Below are 17,543 nucleotides of genomic sequence, written 5' to 3'. Positions count from 1 at the left end.
TTAATCTTCATAAGCTCGTTGAACACAAACACAGTCTCTTTCATCGTATATTCTAGCAGAAAAATGCGTATGTTGTACGTAGCGAAAACGTGTTCTCTTGTCAAGAAAAGTAAAATGACTCCAAAATCAATAAATGTATTTGAGTAACTTTCCTTTCCATAGAAAGAACGCAGCTATTTTACTTATCGAAAACTATTCAAATGTAGATTGGAGGCGTGGTGTTTTTCTGTTGGCGATTGTACCATTTTTGTGAATGTGTAATTTTTGTATCAGTGGAAGTAGTCTTAAGTATTTTTGTTTTTCATTTAGAAAATTCATATATTGTGAGTATATGAGTAAAATAAGTAGTGTATTTTGCAGCATTATGCAGAGTTAACTTAAAAAATATCTTCACACAATTGCAATTAGAACCGTGTTTTGTTTCACAGGTTCGATAATCTTTCTCTTAAATTATAGTCTAAATTCTTACTACTTTGTAATGAGTTCTAATGGTAGTGTGATATATATTGTAAATATGTAATGATGATTTTGTTTGTAGAGAGCCTTGAAAATGAACGGTGGTAATTTTATGGGAAGACGTATTTACGTGAAACGTAGATTGTTCAAGAAGAAGAAAGAAGAACCAGTGGAAGAGAAAAAAGAAGTTGTGAAATACATAAAGCAAGAAGTAAAATGTAAAAAAGAAAAAAAGTAAAAGGGTGAGTTACTTTATATTGAATCATTCATGTAGATGTGTAATTCTTGTGAGGAAATAAGAATTGAAGTTTTTCTTTCGTAAGTTAACAGAATACAACAATTTCTTATTGCTCAAGGACATCACGGAGATTTTTTTATATATATATAAATTTAAGTGTATATATGTTGGACCAAACAATTATCCCTGCAATCTACTCCGAATATTGGGCATAACTGATGTTGACACCACCCTTATTACTTCACTGTCATATGTGTCCTTCGATTATTACCCAAAGTCACCAGAAAAAATATTCTGAACCCTGCGAGGATATTTTTCAATAGTCTCAAGCTAAAACTAGACATTTTTTGCACCTCTCAACCAACGACTGGATTCCGTGATGAAAGAAGTCTGAAGTCTTCAACGCGAAGAAGTAGTGAACTACACCTTGCACCATCTGGTCATCAGGGAAGTTCAAAAAGTGATCGAAATACCGAAAGATGTAATCGATGGAAGAGATGTCAGGAGAATACGGTGGGTGAAGAAGGGCAACCATGGACAAACTTCTGCCGTGTCCTTTGAGGGCGTTCATTAAAATGGAACTTGCTACACAATCTCTGTCGACCATCAGTGCTGGTTACTTAGCAGACAGGTTTGCAGTGCATTTCACGGAGTTCCACATTCTTACGATGCACAGTGACGGTTCCACTTCAAATGAGAAAGATATAATGGTATAATAAATTTGAATAGTAACAGCAGAACCTTCTGCGGTTGGAGGGATCGTTATGGAATCTATCCTGGACCTTGATTACGATACAAAAACTTATTTTTTACGATTGTCGTAGGAGATCCATTTTCATCAGAAGTGACAATACAGACAGAAAACCTTTCCAGTTATTCCGTACACTCAGAGAATTTCACACCTTTAGACGGTGATCCTTGTTAGCTGATGTCAACTTATGTGCCAACAATGATTCCTACTTTATGATCTTACTTCCGTCAAAGATTGTCATGGTATATACCCTTTTCGTCTTCAATAGCACGAATCTATGTCGAGAGTCTGTTTCTATTTTTCCGTAGGATCTCAGGAGCAAGGCAGCAGACTATGCAGAGAGAGAAGCCTGAGCGCATTGACTGTGTCTCTCTCATGACGTTGTGGAGGCCTTTTGTATAGCACGTGCTCGACAAACGACCATCTCACTGATAGTTGGTAGTCTTGAACCAAAATTTTCAATCGTGTGTCACAAGCATGAAATTTTACACACCAACTGCGTATGGTTTGTTCATTCCCTACTCCTGGCTCAAATCCACTCTTGAGGTTTCGTTGCTAGATGTCCGGAATGTTCCAGTTTGAACTCTTAAAGGAAAATCACTTGAAATTGTATGGTCTTCATGGTAGACTTTTACATTATTTTAATCCAGTGTTCCGCAACCAATGTGGCCCATGGAGGTGAAAGGTGTGACGCGAACTTTTACCTATTGTAAGAAATTGGCAAGTCTTTACTTTGGCCATTTCATTATTACTATTACTATTATTATTATTATTATTATTATTATTAGTAGTAGTAGTAGTAGTAGTAGTAGTAGTAGTAGTAGTAATAGTAGTAGTAGTAGTAATATTATTATTATTATTATTATTATTATTATTATTATTATTATTATTATTATTATTATTATTATTATTATTCAATTCTTCCATTCAGTGATTTGAGCTTTCGGTTTCGGTTTTGAGAGCTTACCTGTTGCGCTAACTTGATTGCTGGTATAAAGTCATGCGGTACGTGATGTTGATGCTTTTTTTTTTTGTTTGTTTGTTTGTTTGAACGGGGAATTAGGGTATGGTGTGACGTCATCTTGTGTCACCGTCTTCAGTGTTTCACGTGGTTAGATGCGGGTGCAGGTGGTTTGTTTCTAAGCTCATACTATAATGTCGAACGCGATATAGATTTTTTTTTCTATAAAGGAGTGATACGAAATCAAAATTTTTATAGGCTGTCGAAATTAGTGCTTCATTGATAATGCTTAGAGATTTTGTTTTATTGTGAAATTATTGGACCTTAAGAGGAATTGCAGTGTTTGTTAAAAAAGAACAGAAGCTATTGAGGTCGACGTAATCGGTTAATGTGAGATTCTTTTACTTTGTTACATGTTTGTGTCTGGAGTTATTAGGTATGAGAATATTATTCATGAATGTTCATTTGGCTCTGTATTAAGCACGGATTGCTGGAAAGGTTAATCGTCGTTAGATAGTGGTCAGTGGAAGCATTTGACTGTGAATCATTCTTATAACTTTGTAGGCCTAAGTGGGCCATATACGCAAACTATTGAGAATCTTTGGTGCCAATTGCAGAAGAGTTTGAGCTGCATGCGTAGCTCAGAAGGGATGATGTTGCAGCTTGGATATTATTTATGGAATAGGAAATTTAGTTCCGTTTGCAGCATTGGGCAAAAGTATTATTTGTGAAGCATGCTGCGGAATTGTACACGCAGCACTGAAATATCAGGTATTTAGTTTTAATTATTTTTTCCGTAGTTGTAAAATATTTATTTCGTTTCGTTTCCTGTTGTTTTATTTGAAGTGAAGTTTCTACTGTACGTTAGTTGTAATTTTTTCATTTTAATGAGGGGTTAGGGGGCTTGCCTTTTTTTTTTTTTTTTTTTTTTTTTTTTTTTTTTTTAATTGTGAAAGTGTGGTGGTTCTTGCTGTAGTTTCATCTATTATTTACTACGTAATGTATTTCGAACGTTGTTACATTTAGAACTGATACAATAGGAAGTTCGCTTAGTTCTATAATGTATTAATACGTGAAATGTGGAATGGTGTAAATAATAATAGAATCATTACAGTCGGAACCATCATGATTTCTGGCCGATTCGATTCATAAGGAACTAGTTCCTAGTGATAATTTAACGAACTGTTCCGAGGAACCGGTTCTTTATGATCCACTTCAACCATCTCATGAGTTCACCAATGAAAGGAATAGTGTGTCTAATTACAGCCTCTAAACACATTTCTCAACGGAAGCTTAACCAGTCACATATAGTAGCACTACTTAACGCATCAGTAAATGAACACTCGTGTCTTGTATTTTTGTACTTCGTCACACCGAACACGAACATGTAACATATTAAAAGAATTTCCCGTATTTGTAATTTAGATTCGCAATAAAACTCATATTTCTAACAATGCACAGATACGATGCGAACTGCTTCAGATTCGATGCACATTTTCGAGTTTATAGCACTCATAGCTTACCTTCAAGCGATCACCACGTATAGTAGACAATAGATTATACTGTTTCTCATTAACACTACAATTTCTGTTGATTTGTAACAAACCTACAGTAAAACAAAATCTGTAATTATTTTGTTTTACCATACCAGACCACATGACATCACAATATTGCGAGCGGTGATTATATTCAATGAGAAAAAGCGGAAAGGCTATTACCACAGGCTGATGAAGGAAGTAGCATCTTCCGAAAGCGCTACCTGTTTCATGTAGAGGAATATTCTGCTACATATTTTTTTTACGGTGAGTAATAGCCTTTTCACTTTTTCTCATTGTAATTATTTAATTCATCATTACAGAGTAATGTCGATAATTTATATTGAGACATCTTATTTCGTCTTCATTAAATAACACGTCGACGTCATTCGACATATCGTGCCTTGATACTATAAAACACATCCGTCATTACCATGCGTACGAACTGTCAGCACAACATTTGACGTATAATTTGTCATTCATATTTGCCCGCGCATACAGACCACATGACATCACGAAGCGAACGGAACAGATATATTCCTACAACCGGAATCAAAAGAACTAAATGGATCAATTAAAAAACCTATATTGAAAACTTGCTGTTTTCTTGTCTTCGCTAGCCTAAAGAGTATAACTGCGGCATGTGTATATAGTTTCCTTTCGATAATTTAATTGTTAGATCTAAAATAACGTTGGAAATGCTTATCTCAAATACTTTTGATGCGGTATCAAAAGTTTTTGAGTCACTTTTAGAAAGCTCATCTGCTTGAAGAATTCGCACTGCTCCTCTTTGCAGGGAGGAAAGTTTAAAATGCAACCTCGTATCCTGCATGATTCAGTTTTCTTTGCAAATATTTAACAAGCTCCATACCTTTAGTTTCAATAGAATTAAGCTCGTTCGTTTTGTGCCTTAAGTTTGATTCTAACATACAGATAATTTTTGTAACTGTTCAGTAACCTAAATCAGAAAGGTATTAAAAAAAAAAAAAAAACATCAGATACTCTTGAGGGCTCGAAGTTTACTCCTCACCCTTATCAAATTGATTTTTTGTAATCTATGAAGAAGCTGACCTTATTGAACTTAATTAATTAACACCAGTATTCTTTTATAGGCTTATAAATTCTAGATAACAATTGCCACATAAAATATTTCAAGGAAGTCTTTTGCGACTTTGCAACATTTTGTTGCATTTATCATGACCAAATTTAGCATATGCGTCAGACAGTGGTTATATTGAACGTTCGTTTTTTTCTTTCTTTTTTTTCAGTTGTGGGTGCATACTGTTATATTGAGCACTCCATTCTACCAAAGCAGCCAACGATGATTAGTTGCTTGAGAATTTTGTCGTATTAACTTCATCTTCAATCTGTTTGTAAAGACCCAGTCCATCCATAAACTTTGTCGACATTAGTTTCACTGTTACTTCACCGTGTAATACTGAACACAGTGCTAAATACTCAATAACAATAACGCGTTCAGTACAGTCAGTTTCAGCAGTTGCATCACCTGCATCATTTTAATCAATATCAGTTTGAATCTGAAGAACAAGATAGGTTATAGCTCGTTAAATAACTTATTAAATGTCGTCGATAAGAACGTTACTAGTGAACCTCTTCCTTAAGATTGTCTTTCAGTACATTTGCCTGCTACGTAGTTCTTTGAAGTTTAATGGGGCCCACCACTGGCTAAAGTTTAGATGAGGGCTTTCCCTGCATTTGCAGGGATAGCAGGCTGGACCAGTCAACCCTGGTTCAATCCATGTTTTTGATATTCTTCGTTCAAATGGACGTACTATTACCTTCGCACATCATCTCATACACTTCTGCCACTTATCTTTTTTCACGAAGTTTTTTTTTTTTTTTCAACATCACAGATGTTTTTACAATGCTGGGCATCAAAAATGTATTTTACCAACGACAAGAAGCAGCAGCCCCAAATGTGCAGACAGTTGCAGATACCTGGTCTAGTCAAAAGTTTTGATACATTGTCGGTAGATGGTACGCACAAGCGGGAATGAGTATGGATATGTCCTATATAGGGATTACTGGCATAGTCCAGTGTAGAAACGACTGATATAGGTTATTCATACAGGCTCGTAAACTTGTCTGACAGTCGTCAATGGCAGCAGGCGCCAGTTCTAAAGGAAACACTGCTATTGTTCGCACAAGATATGTTTTATAGTCGAACGGAAAACGAATGAGAGCGTGCTAGAAATGGTGAGGAGAAAATACCAATTTTAGATGTAATTGAAAAGAGGAAGAAAAATCGGTTTAAAAGGAACTTATCACGAGAGACGTGGCAGATGGTATGGTGGTAAGAAACAAATTGAAGGGCGAAGAAGGCTACAGTTGATGGAAGGTATCAAAACAGAAAAATCGAATGTGCAAGACAAAGAGGTTAGCTGAAGGACATGCAACACGGAAGCTTTTCAGTTGTGTCACGTAACCTGCAAATAATGGCAGGATAGCTTATGATGATGCTTCATACCAGAACATCTTGTTTATGGAAAAAAAAATTGCTTCACCACTGAGGAATTCTCCAACACCCAAAATGTCCGGATGTAAGCAACATCGCCCAAGGAAGCCTCTGTGATCGCACCCAGAGATCAATAATTCCTACAGTGTGGTGCAGAGACTCTTATCATGGGATAAGAAAGCACCTGAGCGACAACGTGGCTGAACTATTAATCTGATGTTTTGACATCTGTAGTTGAATTTCTTAATCGTCTTTGAAATACCCATTGGCACTTCAACAAGACAATTCAGCTTCGCCTCATAAAGGGAATTCATCCCAGACGTGGCTGCAACATACTCTCGACTTTAATAAGTAGACGAATGGCCAGCTAACATACCTGACCTCATTGCTTGTGGTCCAAATTGGAGGTCAAGTTCTGCTCGAGGCAACATATAATGCGTTTTTCGATGGAAATTAAAGCTAAAGAGTTAAGTCTTTCCTGTCCTTGTGTGGATCGACAATAAGTCTTGGTTTTTAGGAAGGACAGCTGTACCAAGGCTGTCATGGATCACAGTCACAATCTACGATGCACTTCGAAGATCCATACTTTTCTTTAGTTCAAACAGGCCTACTTAAATTCAACATTATTGCTTCCACACAGTGAAAACAGTTAAACAAAAAAACCTCATAACCCCACCATGCAATCAACACTGAAGCTTACAATCACAAATACTACTCTATAGTAGCTTTTTTTCTTCGTGTCACACTTGACCCTTCCGCCCCCACGTGTTCAATTTTGGAGGAGGCCGATGGCCAAGAAGGAATCGAGAGTAGTATAGAAACAGTACATGAGTAAGTTGTATGAAATACAATTTGATTGTCGTAGTTTTCTTATTTCTTTGTTTTATTTATTTATTTTACATCTTAATTGTATATTTTTGCAGCTTTCAAAATAGGTATTACAAAAAACAAATTTTAATTTATACAATAAAATGTGCTAAATACTCATATAATTATTTATTTTGTGTAGAGGGAAGGAATAGATGTCTCGTCATTTGCTGGTAAGTACAAGTTTCTTCATGAGATATCGTGACAACCACTGAATGTATTGCATGTTTCAGTGGTTAACTTCGCCGCCGATCCAAGGCGAAGCCTCATGCGTCTGGGTATTGGGACATTCCATGTGAAATCAACCAATGAAATGGCAAAATCTGACCTGACGATCTTAGATTTTTGTAAAAATTGGTGCGCAGCTTTATTACAGTGGGAGATGAAAAAAATCCCAAATATTACCTTTCTCCTCCTGAAAGTGTCCCCATACAGTGTGTTCAAAAATGCCAAAAAACTTAATTTTTTCAGTTACAGTGATTATTAAAAATTGTCATAAAATGATTAATATGTGCACTAGAGACGTGGAACAAACACCATTGGAAAGCTTAAAGATTGTTCTACAAGTTGTACTATATTGAAAAAAACCTGTAAAATAAAAAATAATACTTCAAAAATTCAAATTAAGATTTGAATTTTGAATTTCGCATAGAAATGTACCTCTGAATTTGTTCAAAATTGTCCATTGTAGTCTCATATGTGTACTAAAACACCACAAAGTTGTATTTTGGGTACTCAATGGGATCCGATCCAAAATTCAACATAACCAAGCATTGCACGATATTGACTATGTGAATATATGGGTTCAGATCGATAACCATTTGCCTGGAGCTATTTACCTGCAGCGTCAAAGAAATTTATATTCAATTTAATTTGTTTCTTGGTGTATTCACTTGAATGTACACAATTATCCATCTTTTGAGTTATTTAGAGAGGTATTACGTTTCCAAACAAGACTTAATACAGGTCATTATTCTTGTTAGTCAGTATGGATGTTTCTAAATTTATGTTGGCTACATTAATACATGCTATTTTCATTCCTTTGTTTCAGGATTGCTATTACAGAACATATTGTGAAATGGAGGGATATATTTTCCTCTCTTTCACAATATTTGTATCAAATGTGTTATGAAACACAGTGACACTGCTCACAATCACTTCACACACTTTCAGCAAAAACAATTAGTCAATAAATTCTTTTTCCTTCAATTATCCACTTCCACATGTCTGTGACAATAATATCAATATGCTTGTGTTCTTACGATACCACGTACAGATACGTTATACGGAAACAATATAGAGAACATTCTTTAAAGATTAAGCAGTTGTTCCATTTTCTCTTCCGTTTCTAGAAAATTCACACACGTAGGCACGTGGTGTTTATCCACCAAAAATCCATGTGGCATGAAAATCGATCTTACGTATACATAAAAATCGGGAACAGTACTACACATGTTATTGTGGAATATCCTAATGTGTAGTGTTACAAACATATTTACTTGCGTCTTCGTGCGAGTGGACATGCGTTCAAGTTCGTTGGGAACTATAGAACACAGTGGTTCTTAAGATACTTTAGCTATAATTGTAAGTCCCATCGTTAGAAGCTCAACTGTTCGTTTTAGTATTTCGTAGTAATTATTATTGAATATGTTTAGTACCGGCAATAGCTTTTGTCTTTGCATATTGTTCTTATTCTTTACTGTATTTTAAAACTAGCGGAAATGCCCACGCATCTCACGGGTCAGATAAAATATCTTATGTAAACAAACTGAACAACAAAAGAAAAAAGTCTTATTTTACTAGTGAATTTGACACTATTATCGGTCATTTTGGAGTATTTTTACATGTCTGGTACCCCTCGATGACCCCGGCTCGCATACAATGATAGCTGAATTTAAAAGTAATCGCTAATGGAAGTGCCACTATTCATCTCCGACCGCGAAAGCTATGGATTTAACACAAATATCGGTCATTTTGGATTATTTTTACATGTTTCGATATTCCCCCCTCCTCCGGAGGTTCATTGACCTCAGCGATCGCAAAGACTATGAATTTAACACTATCAACAATCATTTTTAACTACTTTTATGTGTCCCGGTACATGCTCTCCCTGAGATCCCCCTGGTTCGAATATTGAAAAAATCGCTTCGTCTTGATCTGGGACCCGCACCAAGGTGCCCGTGACCAAAATTTGGTAACTATCGGTCCACTGGTCCACTCGTCTGGTCCCCAGGCTGCACATAAACCGACAGACACACACAGACATACAAACCAACTCTATTTTATTTATATTACAATAGAATATATCCAAATAAATGTCATTATAATTAATCTTATTTTGAATGTAAACTCATTTACAATTGATAAAAAGCAAAAGTTTAACGTTCCGACGTAGCTGCAAAAAGTAAAAAACGAAAGTGGAAGTATTGGGGTTCGAATCCATACTCATCGACATCAAAAGTATTACAACCACATGCCTGAAACCGCTCGGCCATGGTGATTACGCTTAAAAAGTCAATTTATTCAAGTTCTGTAGTATCCGTATTAAAGCAAGTTTATGCGGATTATTTTCTTACTCCAGAAAATTTGAACGTGTGTGCCGGACCTTTATGTTTAAGTTAGATTTTGTCAATAAGTTTTTAAAAGGACCATTTTCAGCTCTGGAATATACACAGGCGCAGAACGGGAGAATGTGTATAAGAGAAGGAATCAGTAAGAGATAAAGATGAATAGAGAGAGATGAAGAAACTGAAAGAAATACATGAAGAAACGTTATCAAAGACAGAAACAGACAAAGGGAAATGAAGCAAATGCACACTATATTCTAATGGTAAAGTACGTACACAGTGTTTACTCGTATTCTTTTCAATGATCGTCTAGCATCAAAATTATTTTCAAGTTCTCTAACATAAGGAAAGAAAAATCCTCATAAAATTGCTGTAAGTAATACAGAACTTGAATAAATTGAATCCTACTAAGCGTAATCATCATAGCTGGGTGGCTTCCCGATGAGAGAGCCTTTGAAATTTTAACTGTCCTCCATATTTGTGTTCGTGTCTCTGTCGTTATAGCTTATCGGAAAAACGAGTAAAACTGAAGTATAACATAATAAGTAATTAATCAAGTTACTTAGATACGTTCAGTAAAAAAGAGATTCAGATAAGTATGTGGTTATAATACTTTTGTTGTCCATGACTATGGGTTCGAACCCGAAAACTTCCACTTTTGGTTTTTACTTTTTGCAGCTACGTCGGAACTTTTTTTTTTTTTTTTTAACCAATCGTAAATGGCGTTTATTTTTAAATAACGGTAATTATGGTGGCATTTATTTGGATATATTTTTAAAATAAAGAAAAGAATAAAAACAATACGCAAAGACAAAACATACTGTCGGTACTAAACATTATCAAAATTAATTACTACGAAACACTAAAACGAACAGTTGAGCTTCTAACGATGGGACTTGACAATTTTGGCTGAAGTATGTTAAGAACCACTGTGTTCTATAGTTCCTAGCGGACTTGAACGCATGTCCACTCGCACGAAGACGTAAGTAAATATTTTTGTAACGCTACACACAAGGTTATTCGATAATAACATGTGTAGTTGAGTTGAGTTGATTTTGAGTTTTACGTCCCGTTCAGCAGCGAGGCTATATGAGACGTGGACTTACTGATTAACGTGGAATCCGAACCACATGAGCTCCCGCCGGGAATCGAACCCGGGCCTCCCACGCCAAAGGCGCGTACGCTAACCGCTTAGCCACGGAGGAGCTCTGATAACATGTGTAGTACTGTTCCTGATTTTTATGTATACATAAGATCGATCCTCATGCCACATGGATTTTTGGTGGATAAACACCACGTGCATACGTGTGTGGATTTTCTAGAAACGGAAGAGAAAATGGAACAACTGCCTAATCTTCAAAGAATGTTTGCTACATTGTCTACGTATAACGTATTTGTATGTGGTATCGCAAGTATAGAAGCATAATATTATTCATTGAAGTGACAATTATACAGTGAAGATGAACATTTATTATAAATAATAATAATAATAATAATAAGCGTACTTTTGAAATCGCATGCCGAATTTACTGCATAGTATGTTATTTCTGTAATTTTCACTGGATTCTGTTATTTTGTTTATTAGTGGGCACTAATTTGTCTCCAGGTCGTCGATTACATGAATTTTGGCGTGCAATTTGATGTAAATAACCTTACAGGAAGATGATTCGTTCCAAAGAGCAGAACTGAACTTAGTTATAGTTGGGTTTAGTTTTAGTTGGCAGGATAGTGTAGGGGTAACGTAATGGACTTACGAGTAGTATAGGTTTAAAATGTATGTTCAAATCTTGTCCAAACCAAAGCTTATTTTTTCACAAAGTGATCAAGAGAATCGAAAAGTGACTTCTCATACTGAACGAGCAATCCGTAAGAATGTCGAAACAAACACCTGTAGCATGATAGAGACGATTTACGATTGTTGGTTGGGAAAGGACAAATCAACTATGGGAGCTACTAGGACAACTCGAAACACTTAATTGATCTGTAGTATCCACTTTTCATGTTATTGTTCTTAGATAGAACCAATATACCATTTGTTATTGTTTCGGGTAGAGTAACCGTTGGTGTATTGGTATCGTGCTAGACTTCTAAACGGAAAATCTCGGTTCGAATTCCCATCAGAATTCCCATTATCTTTTTTCTCAGAAAATAATCCATACCAACAGAGATTCATTTGCGGTTGGAGAAGTTACAAGGCTAATCCGATTAAACAGTGTGTGCCCACCAATTTTGGTATTCATTTTGAAAGTGACTTAATGAATATTTCGATCATCCTTTATATACTCGAATAGTTGTGAAAAATATAAACAACGGTATATCTGTTACTGTTACCTTACTGGAAACGAAACTATATAATGTTAGGTTCTTTTCTTAACTACGTTAAAGTCCAATATTTTTATCTATACTCCCTTTTCTTTTTCTTCTTCTGTCCCTTTTTCTCTCTCTCTTACTTCTGTACATCTAACAGATCTTTGGTTTCAATTTTTCATTGAGATGTGTTTATGTTTCTCCCTACATCAACTTATGAATCTTGTTTCGTCTCATTTGTATTCTTTTGCTATATTGATACTAATACATGTATACTTTGAAATTAGAATTCTGATCATGTTGTTACTGATTTTATTTTGTGAGAAAGGAGGAGAGAGAGGACCAGAAATGACTAAGGTATAAGAAGGTGTATATTAAGTGGGCTAGCTGCATGGCTTATCTGCGGAGTGTATAAGTTCAGTGATTCAACATGATTAGAACCAACCCGAAGTGTTCTCGTAACGAAGAAATAGCAACATAAAATGCGAAATATCTTCTAACAAACTGTCGAGATTTAAGAATCAACAAATTTGCACTTTCGGCTACCGATTACCTTGAAACCCCGGTAGCCAGAATTAGCCCGGGATAGGGGTCTTATATTTTAAAAAAGTTACAATAACAGCAAAATGCAGAAGTCTTTTAGTCTGAGTCTCTCATTTCTAGTTTCATCAGTCTTGTAGCTCTCAGTCTGTGGCAAAAGTACTGATAGAAGTAAGGACAATGAATTGATTCTTTTGTAGAACATTCCAATCACAGGAATTTCATCTTCCAGTTTCCTTAGTTGTGAAAAATAATAGAGTATATTGCTCTACTAAGTATAGTATGGGCACTGTTGTTGATTTGTGATGACAATTAAAAACAGAAGTAAAAGGTAAATTACAGTAATAGTTTTGTATTAAGGGGAAAGTATAATTACTTTTATTTTATAAAATCTTTTGGCTTAATCTCATTTTTGTTCGAGGTCAATTCCTCATCCCTCAGGTAACCTTGGGTACAAAAACGAAAGAACATATTTAGATTTTGATTGTTGATTCCAGTATATTCCAAGCATTATTTCTCGGATCTAGGTCTGTGTGATATGTCGATATATTGATATTATCGATATCGATACTGACATCAACATTCGATATCTCAAATAGATCGACGTCGCTATATCAACATTAAATTTTCGATTTCGATATTTGGGGGGGGGGGGCAAGGTGTAGGGGACCCTTAAGACTTGCGATGGATGAGGAAATAAAACTTAATTTTTACAATAATGTCTTCCAATGACAATTTCTTTATTACTAAAGTTGCAATGTAAATAAATCCACTTGCAAATTTGCATATTATATATTGTAATTTCTTAGCCGCAAGAACTTTTCTGTTTGCGAAAGTGAAACAGAAAAGCACCTGTAAATAGCAAGTACTTCGAACCTTGACCTAGAATTTATCATGAAAAGGTTTTTTGTCTTCTCGGAGATTTCCATCCCTTTTGGCCTTTGGAACCGCTCATTGAGAAAAAGTGCACATATCACCGCTATATGCAGACATGCACTTAGGCAGAGTCAGAGATATTGAAAGGAAAACGAGTTCTTAATAATAATAATAATAATAATTATCATTATTATTATTATTATTATTATTATAAAAATTGGGTTTGCAACTAGTATCCAATCTCTTTATCTTGCATGGGAGTCTCTCAAGTTTGCTACGTCACTGGTGTCGTAATATTGTACCAAATTTCACGTTAAGCGGGTTTGCATACCCAGGCTCCTAACTGAAAACATTTATGATCACTCCAACCTCAGTCATTTCACAGATTCAACTTGTTGTATGTAAGTTAGGATGTAAAATAGAATGTAATTTATATGAAAAATACTTTTATACATTGCAAGACCGGTAATGTCCAGATATTCACCATAAAGTCATAGTCGTACCGACAAAAACAAGTGTGGAGCAGAAAACCACTTTATACAAAAGTCAAAAGAGGCTCAGTGAACACTTACTTGCTGAGAACACTGACTGTGGAATGTAGATCAAACGAAAGGACAACTGTCTCCTACATGAGTTGACAGTTAAAACAAACATTAACCTGTTTGAATATTATTGATATAGCAAGGGCAAGGAGTATTTCCGGACATTTTTGTCAAGTGTGTATTTTGACTTTCCTGGCCTTCTGTTGATAGCGGCATTCTTCATCAGTGCTACTGTGGGTGTAATAAGACAGTGTTACTACTAGGGAAAAGAAACGAGCTTGAGAGACTGGATTAACCATTCATCCTATTTTATTTTACTTCACAACAACGAATTTCCAGTTGAATCTATGAACAACGGTTGTGTGTTACGGTATACTAAAGGACTTACTATTTCCAAAATTTCAGATTTTTTTTTTTTTTTTTTTAATCCAGGCCCATTGGAGATATTGGACAGTGAAACATGCAAAATTGGCATAATTCTCCAACTTCACGATTTTGTCAGGCCTTTGGGAGCAGCTACAGGTCTGTAAATTTTTGTGTATTAACTTATGATCCCGGACTACATGCACACACAAATTTAGACCTCTACTTCTGTTGCTTCCTCTTCCCAAACATGTTTGCAATGTCCAAAAATGTTGCTGCTTTCGGCCCTGGTTTCACCCCCGTTCAAGTGGTTTTAGACAAAAATGTTCAGAGATCAAAGTTTTAGCTCTGCACGAGTTGGAAACGTCCAGCTATTTTCAGTTTGGTAGGACAAATACTTGCTGAGATATTCAAAACAAAGCAAACGCCTAAAATCGAAGAAATGCAAAATGGCGGCAGCCGCTCCGTCGCCATGCGATGTTGTAAAAAATAATTAATTGTGATTTTGAAGTACCCTGATATAGGATAAACATTCATGAAAAAATTAGATGTTTTTGAAAAGGTCAAGCGGCATTTTTTCTTTTTTCTCGATCACTTTGCATGGATTGACCCATGTCTTTTTCATATAAATTACATTCGATTTTACATCCTAATAACTTATACACAGCAGGTTGAATCTGTGAAATGATTGGGATTGGAGTGATCGTAAATGTTTTCATAGTTAGGAGCCTGGATGTGCAAACCCGCTTAATGTTGAGATTTACTTATGTGAAATTTGGTACTAATTATTACAGATCCATTTCCAAACTTCTTTCTGGAGAATATATTTTTAAATATATTTGTTTCCTTGCTGCATACACTGAATTATTACAATGTTATTTTTGTTACAGATATTGAAATTAGTCGTTCTTGGCCTGCTGTTTGAAATGAAGTTCGCCGAAAGGGGATGTAAACAAAGTGTAAATTAGTTCTACAATAATTCATTCACCACGGAAAGCGGCGCATATAGAAAGACAAATATGAAATGTCTTGTGGTTTAACAAGTTCAGAGAAGTAAAGAATTAATTGTTTAATTATTTTTAAAAAAGTTCTTGCTGAAAGAAGGAATACCTGCATTTTTTTTGTATAGATTAGGATGATTCTTTTTGATATTGCTCATTGCATGGAAATGTGTTATTTTACTAATTTTATACATTATTATATACGCAGTATTAATTTGGTTTTGTGCATTAAAGAAAATACCTCAAACAACTGTCAGGTTTTATGGCAATAATAGTTACTTCAAAGCTCTGGGAAAGAATCTTAGTACATTTTAAAAAAATAGTAATGAGAATTTAGTGGTTATTGGTAGATTGAAAAAAATGTTTTAATGATAGATTTGTCAATATATGATCAGCACTGTTCTAAATACTTATAACTGAATGATCAAACTAGGAGAAAATTATAGAAAAGCATTTTAAGACAATAACATATCTTGACTAAATTTGCATATCAGTTTTCGGTTACATGGGAATTATGTATTTCCCACACATTTTCACGATTGTATGGTTTATTTCTGTCTTGTATGAAGGTAGTTTGGTAAGAGGTTCCGTCCTAGAAGAAAAGTCTTAAGCAGTAGAAAGCATTGGTCTTTGAGTTGAGAATTTGGGATCACAAACGATTTTCATTCTATATCAAGCGCAACATATCGTTTTGAATTTGAAATGGTAATTGCCAACTGATATTGCGATAATTATAGGAAAATTGATGTTTTGTGTGATTGTAAAGAGAAATAACTTTATGGCCTAGTGTTCGTACGCTAAGTTTTCGTTCACTGCGTATCATACTTAATGTATTTCATTGTATAAAATAATTAGTCGAAACTACAGTACAGCAGAAGAAAAACAGGTCCAAATACTTCATAAGTTTTCATTTTTGTTTTTTTTCGTGAAGATTTGAGCTTTGTAATGAAAAATGAACTAATACTCGTATAAACTGCTTATTTTGTTTGCAGTAAATCTTGAAATAGTTGAATTTAACTCGTTTTCAGCATGTAGATGAAGTTGATTCACTACGCTGATACATATCAGCAAAAGTGTGCTCATTACTTTTTGAGAAAATACCAGATTATTTACAGCAGCTGCAGTGTTTTCCAAGCAGTTTCGAATTGTTGATGTGTTCATATGTATTGCATGCAGTAACTATTCGTTGACAATAAAATTACCAAAGTGTATGTACCTGCTATGACTTAGTGTCATAATTATATTACGATCTCGTATACATATGTTTTGTGAATTGTATAAAATGTAAATTATTCAGAGTTTTTGCATATACGTTAAACTAGTTTTCACCATATTTCTGTATTTTAATTTTTTATATATAATAAATGGTTTTAAAAATGCTTTGGTTCAAGTTTTATGATTCTGAACTGCGAAGAGGCTTGAGTGGTTAGAGTATTTTCATAATACACCCATAAATTAATAGCAGCATGGTGACTCATTTTCCTATAATAAACACTGTTGATTTAGAAAACTTTTCAAAACTAGTGAAGGGTTCTGGGAAAGTACGAGGTGTGTGACATACATACATACTAGCATTTTTTTTTTTTTTTTTTTTTTTGATTGACTTTTTCGTAGCAAAATGCGAAACATTTAATATGTGCATCGCAATTTGTAAGTTTTGTATCGCAGTCTCGGCAACAAACATTTTTATTATTATTTCATGCAGTGCAATAGTAAATATTTTCTACTGATCACAAACAAATATGATAATGAAAAGCAAAGTAAGGAAAAAGTAACAGCAATTACATTTTTAAAAAATTGTGATGTTCTACAAATTGTTCTTTCGAATGTGTCGATATAAGTTTTGAATCCGTAATGACTAAGAAACGGGTAATTGGAATTGTGCACCACAAAGTCAACTTTATTTTTTACGATAAAACAAAATATTTTACACTTTCCATATTTTAGACATTTTAACCGAACACTATTTTTTCCCCGTAACTTCAATGTAAAATAAGCGAACATAGCAAAACAGATATATATTTCAGGCCAATACTATGAAACAAATATGGAAAAAAAAGGAG

The 17,543-nt window shown here is 34.8% G+C and overlaps 1 protein-coding gene across 2 annotated transcripts in view; it reads left to right on the top strand.

The window, feature by feature from the left end:
- Positions 1-16,859, top strand: part of LOC145668430 (uncharacterized) — a 40,563-nt gene extending 23,704 nt beyond the window's left edge. For both annotated transcript variants that reach the window (XM_081736269.1, XM_081736270.1), the window contains exons 4-5: positions 539-698; positions 15,370-16,859. In XM_081736269.1, the coding sequence (XP_081592395.1) occupies positions 539-694 (156 nt within the window). In that variant the 3' untranslated portion in view covers positions 695-698; positions 15,370-16,859. The remainder of the gene's footprint in view (positions 1-538; positions 699-15,369) is intronic.
- Positions 16,860-17,543: the final 684 nt, after the last annotated feature.

This window comes from Thermobia domestica, chromosome 13 (genome assembly GCF_964235325.1).
Source record: "Thermobia domestica chromosome 13, izTheDome1.hap1.1, whole genome shotgun sequence".
NCBI lineage: Eukaryota > Metazoa > Arthropoda > Insecta > Zygentoma > Lepismatidae > Thermobia > Thermobia domestica.
The sequence above is the reverse complement of the archived record's forward strand: the minus strand, read 5'-3'. Positions and strand labels throughout refer to the sequence as shown.